Below are 26081 nucleotides of genomic sequence, written 5' to 3' on the forward strand. Positions count from 1 at the left end.
CTGCCAAATATTTTTTTAAGCTAGTGGGCTTACTGGGCTAGCAGCATATAACTAACATAGCATTTCAATTGTAATCTTAATACATAGTTTGTTCCAAACGAATTGTAGCTATTTTGTTTTGCCAAGTTAGCACATATCCCTTAAAAATCCCTTAATTATAACAAAGTTAATGAACGCTGAATAAAATCCAAAATGGCAGCTGATGTAGAAGTAGGCTAATGTTGATTATATAAGACTAGCATTTCAAGACTGAAATGAATTTATTTAATTTATGTACGTACGGTATGTATTTAGACAAATCTTTTATTTTACAAATCTATCAAGAGCTCTGGGGAAAACTAAGAGACAACTTCCGTTATTTTCAGTTCTCTAGATTTGCCATATAATGTGTTTTGAGAAAAATGTTAGTTGTTTTTATTACTACTATAATGTGTCCCGAATAAGATTATTTTATTATTTTTTACTTTTGTAAAATAACAAAAATAATAATAACAAAAATAGATCCATGGTTTAAGACTTTAAGTAAGCTTCAGAATAATTTCAGAATAATTAATAATTAAGAAATCTAAATTTTGTAGAATAAACCTGATTTTCTATCCCAAAATAATAAATAAAATAATAATAATAATAAAAAATAATAATAAAATAATAATAAAAATCTATCTATCTATCTATCTATCTATCTATCTATCTATCTATCTATCTATCTATCTATCTATCTATCTATCTATCTCGTCAGAATTACTAGCCCTCCTTAATTATTAGCCCCCGTAATTTTTTTTCTCCCATTTCTGTTTAACAGAGAAATTTTAAAAATTTTTCAGCACATTTATAAACAAAATAGTTTTAATAAATGATCTCTAAAAACTTACTTATTTTATGTTTGCCATGATGACAGTAAATAATATTTGACTAGACATTTTTTCAATACTCTTCTATACAGCTTAAAGTGACATTTAAAGACTTAACTAGGTTAATTAGGTTAACTAGGCAGGTTAGGGTAATTAGGCAAGTTATTGCATAACAATGGTTTGTTCTGTAGACTATCAAAAAATGTATAGCTTAAAGGGGCTAATAATTTTGACCTGCTTTTAAACTAGCGAAATAAAACAAATAAGAGTTTCTCCAGAAGAAAAACTATTAAAATATTATCATACATACTGTGAAAATTTCTTTGCTCTGTTTAACATAATTTGGGAAATAATTAAAAAAGAAAAATTTTAAGGGGGGCTAATAATTCTGACTTCAACAATATATTTATATATGACCAGAAATAAATGAGTCACACAAACGTACACAAAAAATATTTTTTCTTTCAATTTATTACCTAAAAAAAGAAAATGTCCTATCACAAGTCACACTGAAATGTATTGCTTAAGAAAAAAATATATTTAGATATTTTCCTTTTTTTTTTTTTTACTTGATTATTTCCATTATATTCCACAAAAACAAAACAGGGTACAGCAACACCCTTTTTTTCCACCTTTCGCCCACTTTAAAAAAAGCACAAAGAAATACATAATTCACAGTTACCATTTTGGTTTCATAAATTAATACAGTCACACATGTGCTACACCGGTCTATAGCTAGAACATTGTAAATTGTTTTTTTTTCTCGACTCTTGTAATCAGTTTTCATTGGCTACAAGAAAGAACAGGCAACTTAAATGATGTGATCAGAACTCCAACAAACTATTGAAAATGCCCCCCGTTCCCACCCTCCACCCTCATCAATTACCCCATCCTAAAACTCAGATCATCTCCTATGCTTTTTTTCAGTTTTCACTTTTTTTTTTTTTACCGTTTTACATATAGGTGAGGCACACACAGAGTATATTTCATACATATATAAAAATTAAATAATGATTTTCTTGGGAAAAAAGGGAGAAAGTCCATTGAAGTCCTTTATCTGAGAAAGAAGGGAAGTGCATGTTGTCAACGTGTCCTTAAAGGACGTCTCAATTGAGAGAGTTTAGGGCACTTTGTCGTTATAGCACTGCAGCTTAAACTTCTATTTTTCAATTCAATTTGTAAATTTGTTGCTTCTTTGTAGGACAGGGTTCAAGGGACGTAATCAAACAAACAACGGAACACACTGATGGAACCTGTTTGACCTCCAGGTCACGACTTGTAACAATCAAACCATAAAACAGACAATATTTTACCAGAGCTTCTAGAAATTGATAAAAACCTGCATAAACGCGAATAATTTGTTCAGTTTTTTTTTTCGTACACACCGAAGGGGCAAAACTTTAAGGCACTGAAGCCTTGAGATAATAGAGCCTCCACCTCCTAAACACAAAAACCGCCCCTGAAAATGTGATGATTTAACAAAACCACAGGACAAAAAAACAAAATAAATCAACAGAAACATCCCTATGTTGTCCACCACTCTGCAAGTGTTTTGATAATCAACGTTAAGGCCACTTGAACAGAAAAAAAAAGGAAAAGACAATGTTCCCCTTCAGGTAGGTAATCTCATTGCAAACTCCGCGAGTGCAACATCGATGTGGTTTCGGACATTTTCACGTTTACTTCCAAGCAGTCATTAGGGGTGAACGGTGGATGCCAACATCCCTGTTAGTCCGCATCTGAGCAGGTCGATGGAAACGTTGCTCCCTCGGATGTCAGGAGTAGAAAATGTTCCATTGTTCCTTAGTTAGTCCAGGAATGATCCATGTACAGTAGAATTCCAGTCCCGTTTTGGTTTGCGACTGATATGTAACATCCTGTTCCTAATTCAAAAATCCCAAGTTGCTGGGGAAAATGTTTGTATTTTTTTTAATTCGTTTTTTCGTCACAAATTCATGCTTTTATATCTTTTCGTTCAGCACCAGTTTCTCAGTATTGTTGTTGATATTATTATTATTCTCTACAAAAAAAAGGATCAGGATAATTCACACGTTTGCATGCAAAGAGAAGTCCCATATAGCAGCAGAACCGTCTGTCTGTGGAACGCCTGATTGAATATGTCAGTGCGTCTACATATGAGGCACTATCGAGAGTGTGAAGCTTGGAGATGTGCTCCATTCTGGATGTTTACGTGGGAAAGAAGTCGGAACGGACACAATTTAAAAGCGTCTGTGGGAAAAACACCCTTTTTTTTTTTCTTTCTTTTGAGTCGAATGCATAAATGAGAGATTCCACTTTGGCAGAGCGAGCCATTATAATGCACATTTGTAAACTATTCCTCTGGCACCCCACCACTCTCTCTTATTATACACATTTAGACAGTAACAGGAGAGATACAGTGTGTTTTTAAACGATTATATAACATCAGATTCATTTCACAGCTTGACTCGAGCCTTGCTGAGCAACTGCTGTTTAACGTTTGGTTGGTTGGTTTGTTTGTTTTTGTGGCGTTAAAAAAAAGAAAAGCCGTTCATTCTGCGTACTAAAAAACAACCGACTTCACAAGCCTCGTGTCTTCGATCACATCAGCATATTTTTGTGTCATTTCATGTCTTAGTTTCCTACTTGAACCTCTGACTCTACACTGAGCTGTTGAGAAAGCATTTTTTAAATATTCATATATTAAACATGCACTGTGCCATCTCTTGGTTATGATATCATTTTGTATTTCAAATCACAGGTGTGTGTATGTGTGTGTGTGTGCAAATGAATCCTCCTCTTCTACAAGATAAAAAACCTGAATGCTTTGTGGGTAATGCTACATATTTTGTTTCAGAAATCATCATGATTCAAGAAAAACAGGATTTAAAAAACAAAGATAACCCCCTTCAAATGATTCTTGAACTCTGAATGCCCATTTGTAACGCAAAAAAAAAAAAAAAAAGAGGAAGTAGGATCAGTATCTGAAGTTTGTCAGTTCGTCGTGCCTGTATAGATCTTCCCTATGGGAAAGTAAAGAAACCAAAGGAAAGAGAAAAACAAATCCCAACACCGATGACGTCTGCTATGCTCACTTGTGTTTACTTCTTGGATGTTCAGAATCTGTCAATTCATCAGTTCAAATCCATATCCAAAGATCATTTGAAAATTCAGTCTATTCCAAGATCATAGTCTATCAAGGATGTAGGTGAGTAAAGTAGTCTGTGAATCTTCCTTTATGTATAGTCTCTGTGGTCACAGGATAAACGCGGAGTGAAGCCTTGGAGATTCTGAATGTGCGTCTGTGGATACAGTTCTTCGGAAATTTACCCCTCTAAAGTGTAAACCCCAATCTTCCTCGATGAAGATGGCGCGACCACCTTCAGGCCATGATGAACTCTGATTTCATGTCAGCTTTGACGTCTGGCTTCCACACAGAGTCCTCAAAGTCCAGGTCCAGGGAGCCTTCGCTTGACATACTGCTATTACTGTTGCTGCGCCCGGCCTTGCGGTTGGGGAGCCAGTGGTATGGGGCACGAGAGTCTCGCCGAGCCTTCCTACGCAGGCGCTTCTGCTGCATGAGCAGCTGTAGTCGCTCCACCTTGCAGCGTGTGGCTCGGTTCTCCGTCTGACGGAGTCGGTCACCTGAAATTCCAAGAAGAAACAGCAAAATCAGAGTTAGGGTCACACCTCGAACAGCAGAATCAGACAGCAGGTTAGATTCAATTAGGAACTGAAATTTTTCATATTACTTGACTTGAGCACAACGGTCTATAAAGCTGGGTTCGCACCAAGCACAGAATTAAGTAGCTGAGTTAGTAAATCACATACAAAATCAATGCCAACTCATGAATACAGGGTGAATTATCAGCATATGGCATGATTAACATGTAAACCATGCGTAGCGAAGCTCTGTGATTGGCTGGCTTGGTATTGCTGATGAGAGTAGTCGGGGGTGAGAGCCACACAAACCAATTGGAGCTCATGTTTACAAGTGTCGGGTCCAGTGAAGGTGATTCAGATGGACACTTTAGTTTTGGGTTTAGTTTCTGCCGCTGAATGAGTGAGTTTGAGCTACTTGTACATTAAGGTAGCGTTCCGAAAAAAACAAAACACTAGCAAAGGACTTCGACAAAGATGAACATAAAAACCTACATAAAAACCTAGCACCATGGGTCACGTTGATCACTTAAAGCAGAAGTATTAACCAGCCTTAATGAGAGATGCATTTGCGCTAAATGCAATGATTTTGCTCCAATCTTGTCTACTATGCGGTCGAGGCAGTGGCGCAGTAGGTAGTGCTGTCGCCTCACAGCAAGAAGGTCGCTGGTTCGAACCTCGGCTCAGTTGGCGTTTCTGTGTGTAGTTTGCATGTTCTCCCTGCCTTCGCCTGGGTTTTTTCCGGGTGCTCCGGTTTCCCCCACAGTCCAAAGACATGCGGCACAGGTGAATTGGGTAGGCTAAATTGTCTGTAGGGTAGGAGTGTGTGTGTAAATGTGTGTGTGTGGATGTTTCCTAGAGATGGGTTGCGGCTGGAAGGGCATCCGATGCTTAAAAACTTGCTGGATAAGTTGGTGGTTCATTCCGCTGTGGCGACCCCAGATTAATAAAGGGACTAAGCCGACAAGAAAATGAATGAATGAATGAATGAATGAATGAATAAATTTGCATCAGGGGAAAAACATGCCGCAAACAATCTAGAGCGAGTGATGCTGTGCTGATGCTGAACCCAGCTTCATCATACTTTCTTTCGTGCACCCAGCATAACAAACTGCTGGTGCTTTGCGATGGAAGTATCATATGCCATCATAACACTTAACAATACCTTATTTTTTTGTTCAACATAAGAAAGAGACTCAAACAGTTCTGTGACAAGTAAAGGGTGAGTAAATGATACCAGAATTTTCATTTTAGGTAAACTATCCCTTTAAGATGTCTTGGGTGGACACCATCTGCATTTGAGAATCTATGCTAACTAGTAACTGCTAGCATCCAAAATACAACATAAGGTGGTGACTGTCTACGCTAGTCTCTTCAGCAGGGGGAATTTTTGGTGCAATACACATATTTGGTCTAGGACAGAATGACTCAGTGCTTTGGATCCCGACTGCTGATCCTGCTGAATGTTATCAAAGGCTGGGCGCTGGATAAATAAACTCAAGTCTGAGTGGTGACGTTGATGTTCTTAAAAAGGCATGCTGTGAATACCCCCAACCCACTGCTCTCTCTCTCTCCCTCTCTTTGAGTCAGAACAGAAATAAGCACCCTTAGCTTCTGTCTAATTTCTGGAGAGAACATCCCAGTATGTGGCAACAAGTCCTCGATGCCCTTATCAGAAATGGTTCAAAATGTCCTGGCAGGCGTGCCCTTGAGATACAAAAAAGGAGAAGTGCGTTCTTACAAAGGAACTCGCACGCCCGCAAGGAGAGCAACACCCACGCGTGCATGCGCACACTCATTCCCAAGCGATACTATCTTGACTTTGTTGTTTCTTTAACAGGAAGCAAATACCTTGCACTTTCTAATCTCACAAACAATCCAGGGGTTTTAGCAGCTAATGCGCCAATTAAAAGGAGAAAAACATGAGGCTTTTTCCCCACTCCAAGACTGAACCCTAAACCATTTATTTATAAATATATTCAAGAGAATGGAAGAGAAAAAAAACACAATCTATTAGCCAGCTCCATTAGGAACTATCCCAAAATTAAATAATGAAATAGCCTGCTAGAATGTCAATAATCCTGGGCATAGACTATCTTTCATCGCGTGTGCTCCACCACACATACACACACACAACAGCAGCAGCAGTAGCTTTTAACATGGATCGATGGCAAATTAAAAAGACCTATTGATTAAACCTTAGCTCTAGCGCAGCAATCCATCTCCAGGCGAGGACACTGCTATTGGCTTTCAATAGAAAATGCAAGCGAATGGAAATTGTAAGCGAAGTGAGCCGGGCCTTTTTCCCCCCTTTCTTATCCTGGCCTGAGCTCATTGAACGAGTAATCACCCACCCAACCCCCCAATACCAAGACCCCCACCCCCATATGCACACACAGTTCCCCCCTCCTCAATGCCTCTGGAGAGAAAGACAGACAAGGAGGTAGAGAGAAAGACATGCTCTGGAATTCCACCCAGCATGCAATAAAAAAAGAAGACCAGATGCATATACTCATTCGCTAATCAATTTTATCCGGGCCTCCATATCAAAATGAAATCAGGATTTCGTGTGGGTTCAATTTCCCCCTTTACTTAATACCTTTCCATGGTGGGCGGGTTTGCACCATCTAGGAAGGATTTGTGCTATAAATGTAAGTGGTAGTTTTAATCATTTGGATATTCAAAAAGAACAGGCTGTTCAAACAACAACAAGAGATTTGCCAAACTGTTCCTTCTTAACCTGGTTAGACAAATCAGATTTGAGGCTTGCTCTGGCATTTTAGCATGATTAGAGAGGTTCTGGTCTTATAGGACTTTGCGGGATATGAAGATCTTTGTTCAACTGCAAAAGCTCAAAAGATTACAGTTAAACCGTTAAAAAGGGTTTCTATCCGTACACTCATGCTTTTCTCCTTCATCTGCCCTTTTTAAAGAGTCTCTAGGCTTCGAAACTAGGGCAGCCACCTCACCTTGCAGCCTGTCAGCTCTTCTCTGCATACCAACTGGGGCTGGTGAGAAAAAGAAGAAAAAAAAACTCACAGCATGAGGCTGTGGTGCCCCAAGGGACCAAACTACAAAAAAAATCTGAGAGAAAAAAAGTAGAGGAGCTCATTAACCGCACTGGGCACGACATGCCCCTGTCAAGGTATTGTATAAAGCTCACAATGCTCTCAAAGACATTAAGGCAGACCCTTGGCTACTAAGCCAATTTCTTTTTTGTTCTTTGTGAGAATCTTAGGCCCCTGCCAATGTCCTTTCCCACACAGATCCAAACAGATCAACAGACGCTGTAAAAAAAAAATACATCATCACTAGCTTGGCATGGCTTGGGGACTCTGCTGCAAGGAAAAACATACTTAACCTGAATGTTCGAACAACCCCCGCGTCATTATCAGGATGAACGTGACTGCCCGAGGGGAGACTCACTGCACCCGTTTAGAGGGTTATTATTAGGCCATGGCGTGGCTGGCTGGCCTAAAGCCGTCCCAACAGATCCGCCTGGGCTGTCGTGAGTGCAAGAAGAGTGAATGGATAAGGTGGGGGGCTGGGATATACCAGGAACAAAGGCAAAACAAGCGGTGCAAATGCTCTCCCATGCCTGTCCCTTCATGCTTCTAAGATCCTTACCCGTGCTACGGTTTGGACACATATACATACTGGGGGTGGGTGGACAAGAACAGAGAGTTATTTTGCTGCCAGCGATAATTGCAAGTGAACATCATGAACAGAAAAAGCCCCTCCCCCCACGTTCACCCTCTCTACCCTTCCCTTCCTCCCCTCATCCTCATTCGTTCCTACGCCAACGATGCATTGTCTCAGAGCGAGCCGTTTGTGCTGCAGTGTCCTCACTACGCACTCAACATTCTCAGGCCTGCGGCTCAAATTAAATGGGGGAGACGGGCAAAAAAAAAAAAAGGCTTGTGACAAGCTGCCCGAGCCTCAAGGGAAAGGAGCAAGGGGGAGGAAAGGACAAAACAACCCAGGCCCCGCCTCCTGCCACACAGCTGTTTGGGCCCGCACATGAGATATACACCTGGCCTTCCTTTTCTAACCCCCTCCTCCAGCAGCCGCATCCACCCACGACCCTCCCACTCAATACAGCCTCCTGACAGAGGCCTCAGAGAAACATAAAAAAACACAAAGAGGCAAATGAGAACCAGCCACAGAGGGTGGAAGAGATTACACAAAAAAATACCTCTGGAATCTAAAAAGTGCAGCACGCTGGCAAACCAAAGCTGAGATGCTTTTTGAAGGGAATGAGTTGATGTATGAGAATGTATCGATCTCTGCATGGAGAGAGAAAGATCCAGACCAAGTGCTGATGGCCACGTGAGGGGAAAATGGAAAGGAGGAGGATTAAGAATGAGGAGAGAGAGAGAGCGCGCGCAATGGAAGGAGGATTTTTACTGAATCGATGAGGCTGTTGGCCTGTCTGCAGGTATTAGGTCAGCTGAACAGGGTTTTAGGTAAACATTAAGCCCAACCCAATGTGTCGGCCCACACTACAGTGATCTGGCAGTCTCTGCAAGCTTCCTATTTGCCATTGATCCATTAAAGATCAGCTTAATTAACACTTGTCTTTGACTTGCTTGTTTGTTTGTCTTGATAAGTCCTGTGATCTTTTCGAGTCTGAGTGCTGCAATCACTCTGCATCAAGAGGAGATGTTTTGGCTGTGGAGGAGGGAGTCACACAAAAGTATACCACGGATATAAATATTACGGTTTCACGGTATTGAGATTACTGCTCTAAAATATATTCTTTTTAACTATCTGGGTAAAAAAACAAAACCTTTTTCCCCTTTGAACATGTTATATTTTAATTCGGGAAACATTTATAATATTTGGAAACGGTAAACATGTCAAGCTAAATAATTCAAGTGAATTATTGACTCCTGCTGTCTTCATGTTTTAAAAACACTGATTTATTTACAATTTAAAAATGGCATCTTTGGATATATTTTCTGCTGGAGATACTGTTGTCCTAAAACACTAAAAAAAATGTAAATAAAAAAAATCTTACTCATACCTTAGGAACGGTATAGCAGAAAGTTTTAATGGTTTTAAAACATTGACTTTTCCAAACCGCAGTATACATTGAACACTGTTATCGTCCTATGCCTACTTATAAAAATAAGTTTGAAAATAATGTAACAATCAATTCAATATAATATTTAAAAAACTTTTGCCCACAAAATCTGTCATATTGTAACAAAACTAAAACTTGAAATGGCTATTTTATTAAATAAAATAATAAAAAGTATTAAACAATATGGAATCAAAATAGATGCAAAAAAATCTATATTGTGGTCACATTTATAAAGTATTTTCTTTATTATCAAACCTCTGCATTTCTCCGGTTAAGATGTACTCTGAGATCAGTAGGCCCTCCTGTTCAATAAGCCAGCTGTAGCAAACACCCAAGTAGCTGCTATAGGTGCCAGTGTAGTCTCTGGGTTTGGGAGGAGCTTGGAGTTGGGTGCACAGCACAGGACAGGCATTGTGTTCAGCCATCTGCACCCTTACCAAGAACTAAACCAAGGGAACGGTCAAAGCCTGACATCTCCATTGCTTCACTGATGCAATGGCATCAATGACCCTGCAGGGAGCCGTGCTCTCAAATGACCACAATTTGCATACTAGGTGCAATAAAGGGCATCGGATATGGCTGGCCATAGCCCCCACCTGATGAGAAGCTAAGGATAGTCGGCCTGGGGGTTACTTACATGCTTTTTGGCAGTAAGCAAGAAGGGGGAATAAATAATTTAACCCCTGGTTGAGCTGGGCAGGTCTGAGCAATTTAGTGACATGGTCAAAGCCCTGAGGGACTTGATCAAGCAGTCTGTATAAAAGGCAAAACTCTCTTTTTGGTTAGAAAAATAACTTGGTAGTGTTTAGGTATCAGGGAGTTCAGGACAAAAAGGACAGAGATATTGAAATCTCAAGTCGCTGCAGTATGTACACAGCAGCCAGAGTCATTTGCTTTCAGTCAGATTAAATGAACGAAGGGAGGAATTTGAGCACCCTTCCTTGTTCTTTCTCTTTTACACTGCTAAAAAACAGCTCCACCCTGACGCTCCTGCACAGCCCAAACTAAACTAACCCGAGCTGACAGATGCAAAAGATTGAGAGTGAAAGCATTCCTGCTCTATCCTCCCCCCACCCAGTTTGAGACCCATTTCACCCCTCTTCAATTGCTCTTTTCAGAGTTATGGTCAGGCGATACCAAATCTAAAGTTCAGATCCAAGTCTTAAACTTACAGGCTTCATTCTTAATGATCTTAAAAGGTGAGGCTGGTGCATTACTACCATCCAAAACAAAGGGGTTGCCTGCAGTGGACAAAGGGAGTGAGAGACCCCAGCAAGCACAGGAATTTGAAACTAGAAAGGCCAACTCTCTTGGCAGCCCAATGTTTTCATCCCCCCTATTTTCCTCAACCTTTATACAGACTAGTGTCAAAATCACATATCAATAAGACTCCAAGACGAGTGTGCAGAGATGGATGTCTAAACAAGAAGGATGGGAATATCAGGTTCGTTTGGTTTGCAATCACATCAAGAAGACAGTACAGTGAGAATGTCCTGCTAATGATACCTTGTTAAGTATGTGACATTTCAAAGGGGTCATTCAAGACACTGTGGTGCCTGTCCCATGTAGACAAGTTAGTTACCAGGCTCCAAGAGGTCTTAAAGTTCTAAGCACAACCATCTAGTGATCTTAACACTAAGCTTGCACTACACCATAGATTCACGAACATGAAGACAAACGAGGCAGTTTTCTCCAGAAAATAGCCTCAGCGCCCTTCCCTTTTTTCTCTCTTGCCCAAGAGGAAGCGCCAACTAATCAGTGGGCAGTCGCTGGCCGGATATAAACAACAATTTTATGAATGGACTCTTGGTATGTTCCCCCGCCCCCTCTTACTGACTTTCAAACACAATGAGCATTCTCTTTAAGCTCTTTTTGCATAAATCTCTATTTAAAGGTTTCTAGGAAAACAACCATCCTTTGACCAGCACTAGCCCCAACTGACGAGATTTTGTAGATGTGGAAACAGTAGGATGGCCCATTGACTTTGAATGTGGAAGCATTATAAAAGAGAGAACCAACCCAATGATGAAGTAATATGTAAGCAGAAGAAAAAAAAACAGCACACAGGAAGTGTATAGTCTCACAAAAAAAAAAAAGTAGGATTCCCTACCCATCGAATGACCGATGTTATTCCATCCCAGTAGTTGATGATATGTCTTCATATTGTAGACCGTTAGCTTGGTATGCTTTTAATCTAGTCTAGATTGATAACAGGCTTGTGCTTTGAACAGTACTAGGATGATATTTCTTCATTATCTCTGTACTCTCCAACAGTGGTGTTTCATGACAGAGCAGTTCAATTTCCTCCTCAGCGCTGAAGCGAGCTGCCCCAGATAATCAGTTTTTACCAGACAGAGCGGGGTACCTGCCACACGTCTGTGAGTGCTATCTTGCTTCGTTATCTCTCTCGCTCTGGCTCTCTGCCTCCTTCCTCTTGGTAACAGAGTAGTCCACCCCCATTCTTTGCCTCTCAGAGGAAAGAGGACACCGTCAGCACAGAGACAAAGCCAGACATGCTGTGGCTGCTGAAGCATGACTACCAGGGCCTGAAAGAACAAGCCCAGATCTTCCTCCCCCTCTCTAACATCTTCACTTTTCTTATCCTTACACCCCTGTCTTGGACATTATGAAACCATGAAAACACTGCCTTGGATATGAATCCTAAACCTCTTGGTAGCTTTCAAAATACTTTAGCTACAGTCAGTGCTTCAGGAAATGCATCACTGCAAGTGCAAAATCTGGCAAATACAACAAAACTTACCGGGAGGTTTGCACATTCGGATCTGGCTTTGGCACTGCACAAGTGGGTGAAGAGTTGGTTGGGTCTCTGAGGGCACTGTGGTAGGCAGGCCTGTTAGTCCAGTGGTGTGGGGAGGTGAGGGTGGTGGTGATGGTGCTGGTGAGTTGGGGCTGGTGCACTGGGTCTGATAGCGAAGCTGTGTAAGCGATGGGGGCATGCCTTGATAATGTCGGGTGGCACTCAAAAGGTCATTCAAAATTTGAAGGATGGTGCCTATATCCCGTCTGGGACGTCCGGTGCTGTCCTGACAGTTGGGATGCAAAGTGCCTAAAGGAAGAGGTTCAGTTATCAATTCACATAGATTATAAATGTAGAATAGATTTTGATTATATGATTTGTCAATCAACAAATTATCAAACTTGTAAAATTTACCAGAAAATGTCCCAGAGAAGACTCCAGGGGCATGATTCACAAAACTTTCGATGATAGCGCCAGGTTTGCGAGATCGCAAGGGAGTATTACAGTTGCCGGAAGTCTTTGCTGAGCAACTGGCCTGTGAAAAACATGAATGAGTTTTCAAACTAGTTATGAATAACTAATCATAGTTTGTACATCTTTCAAATCTAACTGATAAATATGTATTATGAAACAAAACATACTGCATCAAATCATGTAGGACAAACAGTGGCTTACCTCTGGACAGGAAGCTGCGGGGCTGGGGCTGCTTGGAGAAGGGGCGCAGGCCGAAGACGGCTGTTGAGAGTGAAGAAAACTTCCAGGGAGTTGAGAGGGTTGTGGTGGAGGGCTACAATGCCCTGAGGCTGAGGTGGAGTACATGGGAGGAATGGATGGGATAGAGGGGGAAGGTGGGAAGGCTGCTGGATTAGATGGAAGCGTTGTGTTTGGATGGTGAGGATGTTGGTGTGGGTGATGTGGGTGGGGGTTGTGTGAAACCCTTGCCATCCCAGAGGCAGAGCCTGAAGCTCCGTGAGACAGTCCTGTTGTGCCCTCTGAACTCCCACGAGATATGAGATGCCGATGCTGTAACTGTGGGCCGCCTGAGGGCTGTGCTGCCAACTGCAGTTGGACAAACATCATATGATCGCCTACTCGCAGAGCCAGGGTTAAAGGAGACCGGCCAGACAGGAAGTCACTGACCTGTGAACAGGAAATTAAGAGGGGGTGGCTTTAGTTATGCTGTTCTAAACTGGATAAGAATTTGGCAACATGACTGAATGCCTTTTTATGAATAAGCTGAAGTATACAAAAGACACACATAACACTCCACCATTCAGCACACCCACAAAACACTAACTTCTGTCTGGCCCCATCAGCTGTTGAAACAGGATGCAGACCCACTCGCCACACAGTCACATAATAGCTAATTGTTTGCAAGACCGGACCGGAAAGGCTTGCCCATTTTAGGAGTACCAAGAATGGAAGCTGGGCCAAGAGGCTCTCTGACCCCTAGAAAATTAGGTGAGAAATACAGAGAGCTTGTCTTGCTCTAAACAACCTCCTCCTTATTCAAACTCTCAGACTGTCTTTGTGTCTGCCACATTCTGGAGATGTTCTAACATCAGCTATGTGTGACAATAATTGTGTACAAATGCAGAATGACTAATGCACAAGGAGAATAGTACAAATGATTCAGAAAAAGACAATGAAAGCCCTAAAGATTCTTACAGCATATCTATTCAGTATCCGAGTGTGCTTATGCTGGCTGACCTATTGTTAACCTTTTGAATCACTGGGGTATACCCTCCATGGTTTTTCTTTAGTTCTTTTGCTGGTCCATTTTTCCCATTGACTAGCCACTCTTGCAGTTGAGTGACCTTTACCACTCTGTGCATTTCACTGACATACACAGAGACCCTTACTGCAACTTTGAGATGAAGTAAAAGAAATTTGTCTTGACGGCTACGTGTGCCTGTAAACGAGGAAAAGCGAACACAATGAAGAACCCGGCCTAAAATGTTAATTATTAAATGAGTAGCTTCCCCTGAGAGAAGTTTGATCCCAACCCTGATTGACATATGCCCAGAGTGTTTATCATTGCGCAAGCTCCAACAAAAGGTCTCTGTAAATTCTTTGATATTAGCATAAAGCGGAGCAGCTTTGTAATAGGATAAAGGCTTTAAATATATGAAGCAAAGAGGACACTGAATGTAATTAAAAGTATTTGGGCCTGCAAATCATCAAGTAAATCATTCCAGACCCCACATTAGCCTTGCAGATCAGTCATCATCAGGCCCAAGCATCTCACTGAGTCACTCGAAGCACAGACTCATCCCACATAATGAGAGAGTGCGTGAACCCCCACAAACCAGTAAAAGTGCCTCTGAAAGGCGAGGACGTGGTCTGCAAAGACATTCCCAACAGCAGCCGTCAGTTTGAGTCACACGGACCTTTGTCAATACATCAGCCAGCCCACACGCTTCTGGTGCAATAACCGAATGACCACAAAGACAAAGAAGAAGTGCGTTTACATATCTGTAGTCTACACTTACACAACATCTTGAGGTATTTGTGTTCAAGTATAAATTATACCAAGCTTCTGATGTGGTTAAATATTCTTGGCATGACTAGAAAAACTAAGATATATTAACACACTATTTTGGAACGTCTTGGTGCTTGTGGAAGGATGCCTATATGTAGTTACCCTCAGAAATCTGCCCATTATGAAATGAGCTTCAGATGCCTTGGGACCTGAAATTCCAGACTTTAGGTAGATATGTAACATGGCTATAGATATTCTGTCAGTGTATAGAGCCCTAAGTGTCAACATGTAGTCCTAAGCCAAGCCTAAAATGAAGGTACTTAAAAGTAAGCCGCAAGAGTATGTTTGCACAGGTCTCTTTGTTCTAAAGGCCACTGACTCTCTCTCACTCAACAAGACACACAGATCAAATTCTATGGAAATGCTTTTGAAGCCAAAGACCTACCTAGATCCCACTCTGCCTGAAAAAGGAACAAATCTGGGACTTGTTTTAAAGACTACAAATGTCATTTTTAAAAATTGTTTAAGAAATTAAGAATAAATCATTTCTTTCTACAAAAACAAATCTACCAGTACAGTGAGGCAAAACACTTTCAATAATAATCAATACATAATGTATGGAAATTAAATTTTATGCAGTGTCCTTTTTTATTTCTTTTTTATTTTATTTTTTGCAAAAAATGTCTCCGGACACAGGGCTAATTTAAAGACACCAACAGCCATACATCTATGGCAACAAGTTTCCAAACTAAAGAAGTGTATACTTGGACAAGCCAACATTGGTTCACCTGTAACAGACTAGCACTACTTTTACTTTATACTTCGTCCATTTTGATTTGTTGGGGAGGCATTTTGCTCTGCAGTGGGCTGTGGTTGCTATGCAGTGAAGAACGAGTGAAGGAGAGAGAAAGAAAACATGATAAGGGGAGACAGGGGAGGAGGGCTGGGGGAGAAACCTTGTAGCGAGAAAGAGAGAGAAGAGAGGGTGGATGGGTGTGAGGATGCCAGTAGATGCTGATGAAATATTCAGTGAGAGTACGCCTCTGGCTCCTTCCGTTTTTTTTTCTCCCTCCCAACTCTATAGCTGACAGTTTTATTTATTGGGGTCCCTGCGGTTCAAGGAACTCATTTGCAGGCGGTTTCTTCTGTAGCACAGGAGATGCGGGGCAGGAGCTCAGAACAGAACCAGGCTGACGTTCACCCACAGCCTGAAGACACCCATCAACGTGGGGTCAAATCAGAAAACAGGTTCTTTTGATACCAAGCATGACTGAAACAATACTGGTCACCTATCAAAGGCCGCGGTGAACACAGAAAGTTCAATACCAGCTTATTAATCCTCACCATCTACTGCCAGGATTTGATCGCAACAGGGGGTCTTCAATATAGTTCTAAGGGGTATGAAGGGTGTGGATGCAATAACAAGCTAATTTACAATAATCAATCACTTGCATCTTTAAACTTAGAAAACTAACTTCAGATCTCACTCGAGGGGCTTGACCTACTCAAGGTCTACATGTGATTGAAAGCCAGGCTAAATTCAATCATTCAGAACTTGCTCTTTCCGTTATGTCTGTAGACCATTACCAAATATTTTTGGGGCATAGTCATAAATATTTACCCAAAAATTAAGATGTTGCCATCATTTATTCACCCTTCTGTCATTCTAAACCTACATTCCTACTTATTCACTTATCATTCATATTCTTTCTTGATTCTCTTTCATGGAGTAATCCAGAGGTGCCCAATCCTGTTCCTGGAGATCTACCTTCCAACAGAGTACAGCTGCAACCTTGATCAAATGCACCCGTCTTTAATTGCCAAGTGCACCTTCAGATCCTACTTAAGCTGTGGTCACACTAAAGTTTGTGCGTGTGAAATTCTGTCGTACGTTGCTGCGATTAGAGGCGGGATTAAACCAGATGATTTGACATTAAAAAGTGAGTGATAGCTCCATATTTTACATTTCTGTCAAGAGAGGTCCTAAATTGGTCTCACGTAGTCAAGTGATGTGATTTTGCAGGTTCATCAAGCTTGAACTTTGCACCGCAGTGAACTGCGAAACTTGATGCATGAGCTTACATTTCCAGTCTGACGCATTCGTGTGCGTATGAATGGAAGTCTATTGGTAGAAAAGTGCAGTGTGACCGCAGCTTCAGTTGGTTTAGATGTTTTTTGTAAGGGTTGGAGCTGAACTCTGCAGGAACCTTCTCCAGGTCTCCAGGAAAAGGATTACTGGGCACCCCTAGAGTAATCAACAAAATGCTAATGTCCAATATTGAAAACATTTGGTCCAAAGTAAAAACCAAACCAAATAATTTTAGCCCAAAGAATAAAGAAAGGTCATAAGGGTATAAAACATAGGTCTCAAACTTGATTCCAGGAGGGCCGCAGCTCAGTTTTGCTCCAACCCTTATCAAACACACCTGATCCAACTAATCAAGGGTGTTCAAGAGTACTAGAGACTAGCAGCTTTGAGTTGGAGGTGGTTGGAGTTAAACTGTGCAGAGCTGCGGCCCTCCAGGAACTGAGTTTGAGACGATTGGCTTAGAAGGACATAAGGAAAATGATGTCATTTGAAATGTTTGCTCATGCCTTGTCCACTCATTCTCTGAACTCTAGATGACCATCAAATATATGTGCAGTAAAATTGCAACACCTCTTTCCTTGGATGACTGAACAGATTAGTCTGGGTAGGCGAGAGACTGAGTCAAAACAGACGTGTCACACTTGCAGCCAACAGAATTCAAAATATCTACAATCATGGGACTCAGCATTAATTAATGACTTAAAAAACATGTAGAGAAATGTCAGAATAAAGAAGGACAAATATAAGGAGCAGGGCTAAAAAAAGAACTAATTCAGTACAGAAGAGGAGTTTGACCCTAATTAAAAAATCTGGTGGCTTGGTTATCGGCTAATGAGAAGTTCTCAATAGCACCCCCTCCCTCGCTCCTTTTCAGTTCAGTCACGAAACCAAGCACTTCAATCACAAAGGCGGATGGGAAACAAGAACAGTCACGAATCTGAGTGATTGCCCATGTCAACTCAGTCCCTCTTGGATCGGGAGTGCTCTCCATGCAAACACACACAGGCATGGTCCTGATCACAGATCAGAGAACTGCAAACAAATCTCTCCTCCCATGTGCCAGCTGTTCACACAACATGGTAACACCCGCCTTCTCCCATCTCAAACATTTGCAAAATCAAAAAAGAAAAAAAAATCATTGTGGATATGACACAAAAGCCATTGCCATCCCGTGGAGCCTTGCCACTCAGCATGACGTGCAATCCCACCGCTTCTATTTTTGTACTCAATCTATACCTAGGATTCTGACTCATCACTGTCCTTCCTGGTAATCACATACAATCTAGACCCACCTCAAGAATGACGTCTCTACAGAAATCTCTTATATTCAGTTACGCTCCCTCTGCGAAGGGGGTTGGGTAGGTGGAAATGACAAGGGGTGACTGAGAGGTGACTGGCTGTATATTGTTGGATCTCATTATTTGCATCTGTCCAGTTTCAGACACAATGACAGGCACCCTGGCCCCATTCTAAAGCGAGTGGGTGGGTGTCTGGAGGGTGGAGAGTTATGACAAGAAAACATCTCTAGTGTGTGGCACCGAGACCCGGGTAAAGGTTCCTGCTTGTGGAAACAAACCGCTATGTTACCCTTCAAGGACAAACTCAGCGATCTACCTGCCTTTAGAGGCGGGTTAGCACAGAAACCGCTAATTAACAAACTCTGTTGCCGGAAGAATCAGACACCAGTCATTATTTCTTGTTGATGGGCAGAGCTACTTTCAACAAAGTGGCATTCGAATGCAAAAGGGGTGTTTTAATGTTCAAGAGGACAGCTGATTTATCAAGCGGAGTACAGAAACTGGGCTTTATTTTCCCTTGGAGTTCAGCAACTCCTTGATGTCATTCCGTTCTTCCTCTTTAATGGCAAAGAGGGTAAAATTGGAGACTATGGAGAGACACGCGAAACCACAGCAGCTTTAAATTATAGGCCAGAAAAAGCTGTTAGGCCAGAGTTACAAGGGGAAAATGCCACTGCAATAATTGCAAGTCTTCCCTTTCCATAAAACAGTCTGGTTACAAGGAAGTCTGAGATAGATCTTTCCCTGGAAACAAGCAATGTAGCTCTTAGAATTCTGCCATGTATATGTGGTCATCCACTGTAACGACAAATCCAACTATATCTAATCCCACATGTCGAGATGGATCGGATTCGTGTGGATTGCTTTTTGCAGTCACTGTGCCTGCATGTTTGTGTTGACTAATTTCAGTTCTGAAAGAGTGATATGTCTCACATTTGTCAATGTTACTGACTCAGTTCAAGTCTATAACCATGAAGCTCCAAAAAGGACACAAACGATGACTAAAACTGATGAATTCTAAAACAGGGCCGTTTCATAAGCAGCCAGATGACACAGTTTGCTGCCTACAAATATAGAACGTTAGATCAGAGAAAAGCACAGCTAACATTTGCACGAAACTGCAAAAGGTTGTTTGATGAGAAATGCCAAACACAAGCCACATCTAACAGGTTAAAACGCTTTTCTACAGAAACAGGAGGCACTGCAGCTGCTGGGAGAGGGCATATTGAACGATAAGAGCAGTGCACTCCCCTGTCTACCCTTCCCCCTCGTACGCAAACAATCACACTCCTCTGTCGTCATTACAGAACGCCGATTTCCTCTCCTACACAAATGCACACCCATATTGCTCACAGTAAGTCAGGATTTCCCAAAATACAAGTAAAAAGGTACAGTTGAGGCATTGGATGACCAATCTAACCAATACGCTTCAGTCTTGAGGTTTACCTGTTAGCTAAAAATTGAAATGCAAACAGGAAAGCACCATGAGCATACTTTGACACATGAAGTTGCAGGGTTTATACCATGTGAAAGGTGGCATCTCAATGAATTGACTTCTAGGTGGGGTTTGCCACAGCTCACAGATGTTGCCTGGAAACTGGAAGGTGCTTCTTAAAATGTGCGTAGTAGGTGTGTGAAGGTCTTCAAGTTAAAAGCTAAGGAGGGCATCATCTGTATCCCATTACCCTACGTGTCAGTGCAACATCTTGCCAATGCAGAAACATACAAATACTCCTTTTAAAAAAACGTGGATGGTCGTGGCTGCCCTCGCAATTAGGTTAAGTGTAGGCACAACTGTCCAATGTAATAGGCCACTGTGTAATTCCAACATCTACTGGGATGACCTTATTAGAGTGAAACATTACCTGTGTTTCTGTCAAACTCTCCAGGGCCTGCATTACTGACTGCTCAGGTCTTGATGCTTGAGACTTTGGGAAGAGAAATTAGACAGGGTTAATACATGTGACATAAAATGGAGTGAAGTAAAACAAATGCAATGCTGCTTGCAATATTTTTTTTTACCATTAGGCCGGCTTCAACTGTTGGAACCAGTGTTAACTTGCTCCCATCCGTTATTCCCAAATCTTGAAGTTTTCCTGAACTCAGGCGTCTAGAATGGACAGGGAGAGCTTAGACTTAAGATATATCTAGAGGCAAAATCAAACTCCAACCGTCTTGCTTCCAAAACACAACTATCCATCTAATGAAAGTCAATAGGATCCAAGACAATTCTTGTTTCACAGATATTCATTCAGCTTTGGAAGGACATAACCATCCCTATGACATATACGTTTTGTCTGGACATGATGTACATCTGTTTTTTTTAACCTATACACATTTTTTAAAGTATAAGTTACTTAATTATATTTTAAAAGTGTGTTTTATAGCACTGTAAATTATATTTATGGACTAGATATGAATCTAAATGTTTCAAACGAGTAGTCTATATGTATTTTAAACCCACAAGATCCCTTAAAAAATATCTGTCCTAGTGGCAAAAATGTATACACATGTGCTGGGGCTAAATGTCACCATCTCCTGCCGAACAAAGGGACTGAGCACTTGGCCTGGAGGCAGCTAAACCAAACAGAAGAGATTAAGCGACTCTCTTGGTTTTAAAAGGATGATGTAATTTGGTGGTGATTACTTGTGAGGGCTTTTCAACTGGCCCAATTCAAAGCACAAACAATGCAACTGTTAGGGTCATTTGCAAGTGACAAAAGAGCTTCTCTCTCACCTCCCAGCTTCACCACCCAAGTGCAATTGTTAGGCAATGTGCAAACTGCACTGAAACTAACATCGCCTCATTTTCTCTTAACATTCACTTAGAATATTCTAACACAGTGGCACTGGGAATGCTTTATTCTCTCGCACCCAGTTTAAAATGACAATTGCTAAAGCCATGCACATTATAATCAAGCAAAGACAACCAGCTTAATCAAGAGATTAGGAAAGCCTATTTATATGCATGCTCTACTGACAGCTGGGCACACCTCAGGCCCTTTTAGAAGCCGTCAAACTGATTCTGCTCGCTTGTTTATTTTGAAATAGTTTGGTTTCAGGTGTAACGCAGGTTTCCACTGCACCTTGCACATGGCCTATATTTAACTGACTTCCACAGCACACTGTCAACAACACAGATCACTTTCATTTCTGTATTCAAAAGGTTGTGGATTGCCACAGCGGAAAATATCATAGATATGTAACATGGGCTGCAATGCAAGCGCTGCAGGTGTCTATGGCAGGCCATTTAAACGTGTATTCCTTAAAATCTAGCTATATTTTTTCTAGTAGGCGACTGCTTTCTTTGTCTACATACTAGTAGTTGTTCCGGTAGTGACGACAATGTATTCAGATAGTCAGCAACTGCTTACTCCTTGCATACTAGAGATTATTATTTCATTGGTAGTCACGGTATAACACTGGAATTGATAACTATGTCAGTAGTCAAAATGACTCATTTTTAAAAATAAAATAGTATTAAATTAAGAGTTGCTATTAAAACTGGAATAGATATTAGCTGGTCAGAAGTGAACAGTTAGAATGACTATCAGTGTCAACAATAGTTAAAGGGATAATTTACCAAAAATTGAAAACGTACTCACCCCTAAGCGATTTCCGAAGAAAGCTGAAAACCTGTAACCAACCGATGACTTCCATGATAGGGAAAACAATTACTACAGGTTTTCAGCTTTCTTCGAAACATCTTATTCTGTGTTCAACAGAAGAAAGAAAGTTAAACAGGTTTGGAACATGTGAGTAAATAACGACAGAATTTTCAGTCATGAGTGAACTATCCCTTTAAATGCTGTAATGTTTAATAGATAAGAACTAGTGAATAAACACTGCTATCTTGTGAATTTTTTCCAGCGAGTTAGAAAGGCAAACTATAGGCACTACTGGAGTAAGTACTAATAAGAAGAAAAAAAAACATACAAAACATACTAGCTTAAATTAATAAATGCTAAAACGGCTTGCCAATAGGCATGGCTAAAAAAAATCTCCATTAGGAAACCCAGCCAAAGCCACCTTCTGACCGGCTCATTGTTAAAACAGCTAACCCGTGCAATCTAACAGGAACACATCAGACCACTACTCACGTTTCTTTGTGTAGCAGAGCGAGTCTTTCTTTGGGTACTTTCAGTCTTTGAGAGAGTCTTCGCTTTAGCCCTTCCACGGTCTCTTCTGCGGGAAGGGAGAGCTCGAAGCGTGTGCCGGTGGTGGAGTGGATGTACAAATTCATGGGGGGCTCGCCGGAGACGCTCTCGCAGGACGGCGCAGCTCCGCGACTGCTGCAGCTCCGGGCGCTCGGATGCTGGTCCATTCGATAGCCTACGATAGAGGAGACAGGGTCGATGGAAGCGGGCGGATAGGGCTGGGTGTCTCAATGGAAAGCTATTGGAAAAATATTCCCAATGATTATTCCCGTTTGGTGATGGATCCTGCGGCGATCCCCCGAATTAATATCTTCAAATACAGCAGTTTTTAATTCTATTTTTCCGATAGTGCATTCAAATGCATATTCTGCAAGTGTAGTCCTTTGTCGTTGACAGTGTACTGCAAAAACCAGCGCGATCTTTCCTTCTTTTCTTTATATATGTATATTTCTTTATATCTGTTCCTATGTTTTAAAGCGCAGCTCTCATCGCGGAGAGAAACTCCAGTGAAACACGCATAATAATGCCCGTTGTTTCACCGTGTCTCACTTCCACTGTGCCGCTATGATTACACCCACAAAAGCTCTGCCCAATCAAAGGAGGGGCTAGTGGTGACGTCATATACACAGCCAACGGGAGGACGGCCTGCTCACCCACGTGGAGCGCAAACACCGCCTCATTTCTCTCCCCCACACCGCTTTCCTCATTGAGGACAAATCCAATCTGAGTGGGCGACGAGCTCCAGTCCTGGAGTTCCAGCCCACTGTTACCAATTCCACACCATTCATGAGGCAAACTGTCAAAGTAACAAAAGTCACCCAATATAACCTTGAATGTTTAAACAGCAACACTGCGCGGTCTATTTTCAAAACACAGCAAAAATACTTTGTGTCACCTTGCTTTTCGTGTGTAGCTAATGTTGCATATTTGTTGACATTTAATGGTAGACATTCTTTTGCTGAAGCTAAAGAGTTTATGGATTTGTAGTTTTTATATACAGCTATGGAAACATATTAAAAACCACTTGACAATTATGCTTCCTCTGGATTTAGGATTTAGTGATTTGGGGGCCCAAGCAATTTCAGCCATGGGGAACAAAAGTTCTAAAATGCTCATTTTGTACTTTAATTGATTTATTTTGCATTTTTTTTCTTTTTCTACATTTTGTCTTCTTAATGCAAAAATAATACCAACATGTAATGCATCTCGTAAGCATTTTAAATTATTTATTTTCTGAAAATTAAAAGTAATTCTTTACCTAATTTGCTGGACTTCTCCATGATTGAGGGATACATTTGCACAGATATAATAAACATTAAACTTTTATTTTTTTAGACACACTTGTTATACAAAATATGATTTAAATATAATTTATAGGAGTAATTTATACTTCTAGGTATTTATTTGGGGGCCCTCAGATTTCCTGGGGCCCTAAGCTGCCGCTTATCTTGCTTATTGGTTAAATCCGCTCCTGACTGGACTTATACAGCTATGGCTTTATTTTTAAAAGGTCTTCTCGCAAATTTAAAATAAAAATATTGTCATTTAGAGCCTTTTTACTGACAGAAAATCAGGAATGTCACTGAAATATTAATTTATTAAAGAAATTCATGTTGAACACGTGTATGTTGTTGTTGTCTTAACCCTATCACTGCCTTGCATTTCTTAACTCCTAATGTCGCTAGTTAACACACTCAATGCATTTTATTTTACATTTCTAAAATATCAACCTCTACCAAATGGTTGATGTGTCGGTTTATAGTAAAAGTACCAGATTTAATACATATAGTTTGACAAATCTGAAAATATGGTGTAAGACCAATTTATTGAAAATATAAATCAAAATAAAACATTTATGAATACTAAATCATCTTTATTTTGTAAAGTATGCCATAAAAATATTTCAGATTCTCATTTTTCTTGTTTCTTTTTTTCAATAAAGCCAAAAGCAAGTGTGATAGTGCAACAGGATTATGTTTTTTTTTTTTTTTTGTAAACCAACAATGCTGTGCATAAACCATTATTTAAAACAGTCAAAAATTAACATAGACATGCCTGAAAACATGGCACCATTTTATTCTATACAAATAAAAATACATATTTGTAACATATTTACGCATAAATCTATAGTAAAATTTATAAAACATCTATAAAGGACAGCACACTTCCCTTAATTAAAGAACCATTCATATGCAAATATATCATTAAGCACGCGTGTCCTAACAGTCTGTAAGATTTCTACGTGTGCAGCTTGCCTTTAAAAGCCGGTATTATCATTATCATCACCTCTATTCAAATAGTCCCCTATAAAAGACAGTATGCTCTTAAGGAAACGTTGCGTCCCAGTCATACGGTATAATAAGCATCGCTTGGGGCGATACACAAATTGACACTTACGTCACTCACTATCATGATCTCGTGCCAAATGTGCTGTAAGCTACAGTCTGCAAACGTCTGCAGATGGGAGGCTAGCTAGCTATCATATAGCACCTTATCTGCACAAGACTGAAACTACTGATAAAAAATGGTTTTATAGCCGATACGCTTTGCGAAATAAATGTCTCGTGGGAAACAAATAATAATAATTAAAAAAAACGCTGATATGTTTTTTTTACCAGACTTTACAACTCATTCACGCAGCGCACGAGAACCATAACTGGCTTCCGAGAACCTGTGTTTATATGAAAAAAAACCCGATCCTCCATCCATCTGTGTAGTTTTAGGAAACCAACAAAATACACGAGCGCCCACCAGCGGTGCACAGAGGTATAGCAACACCATTTCCAAACAAATATGAAGCATATGTACATAATATAACATTTAATTTCCATTAAGTAACCTAAAAAGCGGGATATTTAAAGGAAATAGTTCTCAAATTTCACATTTGCTTATCCCTCATATTTTCTAAACCCCTTTGACAGTAAAAAAAAAAAATACTTTAATTGCAATGACAACCTTAAATGAATGCAGTTGCAAGGAAGTTCTGTCTGTTCCTACATCTCGTTTTACGAGTTACACAGAAAATATAAAATGACATGGAGAATGTGAGGAAAATACGATTTTTGGTGAACTATCCCTTTAAAGACCCAAGTTCAAATCATGTAAGAATTTAAATAAAAATCATAGTCTTCTAAAGCTTTTGCTTATAAACGTCACCTTCCTTATTAAATATATATATATACACACATACAGCTGACACTTACCAATTATTGTGGCGAACACCTCAAAGTTTCGCGACAATGTCTCAGAATCCTCCACAAGGTTGCCTAGTTTTGGCATGTATAGAGAAAATGTTACTGTACTTCAGCTTTGTCCGCAAAGAACGTCCACTCAGGTGAGGCGACAGCAGCCGGTATGTTGGGGTTAAACGACTCAGTCGTTCCTCTGCAGACACCGGCTTAAATCCCAAAGCTATTCCAGTGCTCCTGCTATCCGAAACTACACCGTGTGACAGCAGTCGAGCGTTGGAGTTGAAGTATAACACCTCTTTACAAAGCTGCTCACAGAATGGGTGGAGACTTTGCTTCTTGCTATGTCAGCGTGCGATTTTAAGGTGGAGGCTGTAAATCGTATGAGTTATTCAATTATTTGACGGTGTTTTATAGGATTGTGTGAATTTCTGACTGTAGTTTTAGTCACATCAGATTTAACAATGTGAAGAATGTTCATTTGGTTAGTAAAACAGCGATATAGGGACCTTACACGACGCGAGCCACCTTAA

The 26081-nt window shown here is 40.6% G+C and overlaps 1 protein-coding gene across 3 annotated transcripts; it reads right to left on the reverse strand.

Annotated features, from left to right (window-relative positions):
• Positions 1-1304: 1304 nt before the first annotated feature.
• midn (midnolin) lies at positions 1305-25812 on the reverse strand. Of its 3 annotated transcripts, XM_005170436.5 has the most exons (8): positions 25564-25812; positions 22304-22535; positions 20226-20313; positions 20069-20131; positions 13010-13474; positions 12749-12869; positions 12338-12643; positions 1305-4475 (listed from the first exon to the last, which is right to left on the reverse strand). In XM_005170436.5, exons 1-8 carry the CDS (start codon positions 25637-25639, stop codon positions 4213-4215), a joined length of 1614 nt encoding a protein of 537 aa, XP_005170493.1. In that variant the 5' UTR covers positions 25640-25812; the 3' UTR covers positions 1305-4212.
• Between the last annotated feature and the right edge of the window lie 269 nt (positions 25813-26081).

The sequence above is a fragment of the Danio rerio genome, chromosome 22 (assembly GCF_049306965.1).
Source record: "Danio rerio strain Tuebingen ecotype United States chromosome 22, GRCz12tu, whole genome shotgun sequence".
In the NCBI taxonomy this organism is placed as follows: Eukaryota; Metazoa; Chordata; class Actinopteri; order Cypriniformes; family Danionidae; genus Danio; species Danio rerio.

Excerpts from the sequence above, each read along its gene's own strand:
- midn (XM_005170436.5), bottom strand. The coding sequence starts at position 25,639 with ATGCCAAAACTAGGCAACCTTGTGGAGGATTCTGAGACATTGTCGCGA. Across the intron at positions 22,536-25,563 it reads GGTGTTCGCCACAATAATTG|GCTATCGAATGGACCAGCAT; the intron begins GTAAGTGTCAGC and ends CCTCTATCGTAG. Across the intron at positions 20,132-20,225 it reads CAGTTGAAGCCGGCCTAATG|TCTCAAGCATCAAGACCTGA; the intron begins GTAAAAAAAAAT and ends CTCTTCCCAAAG.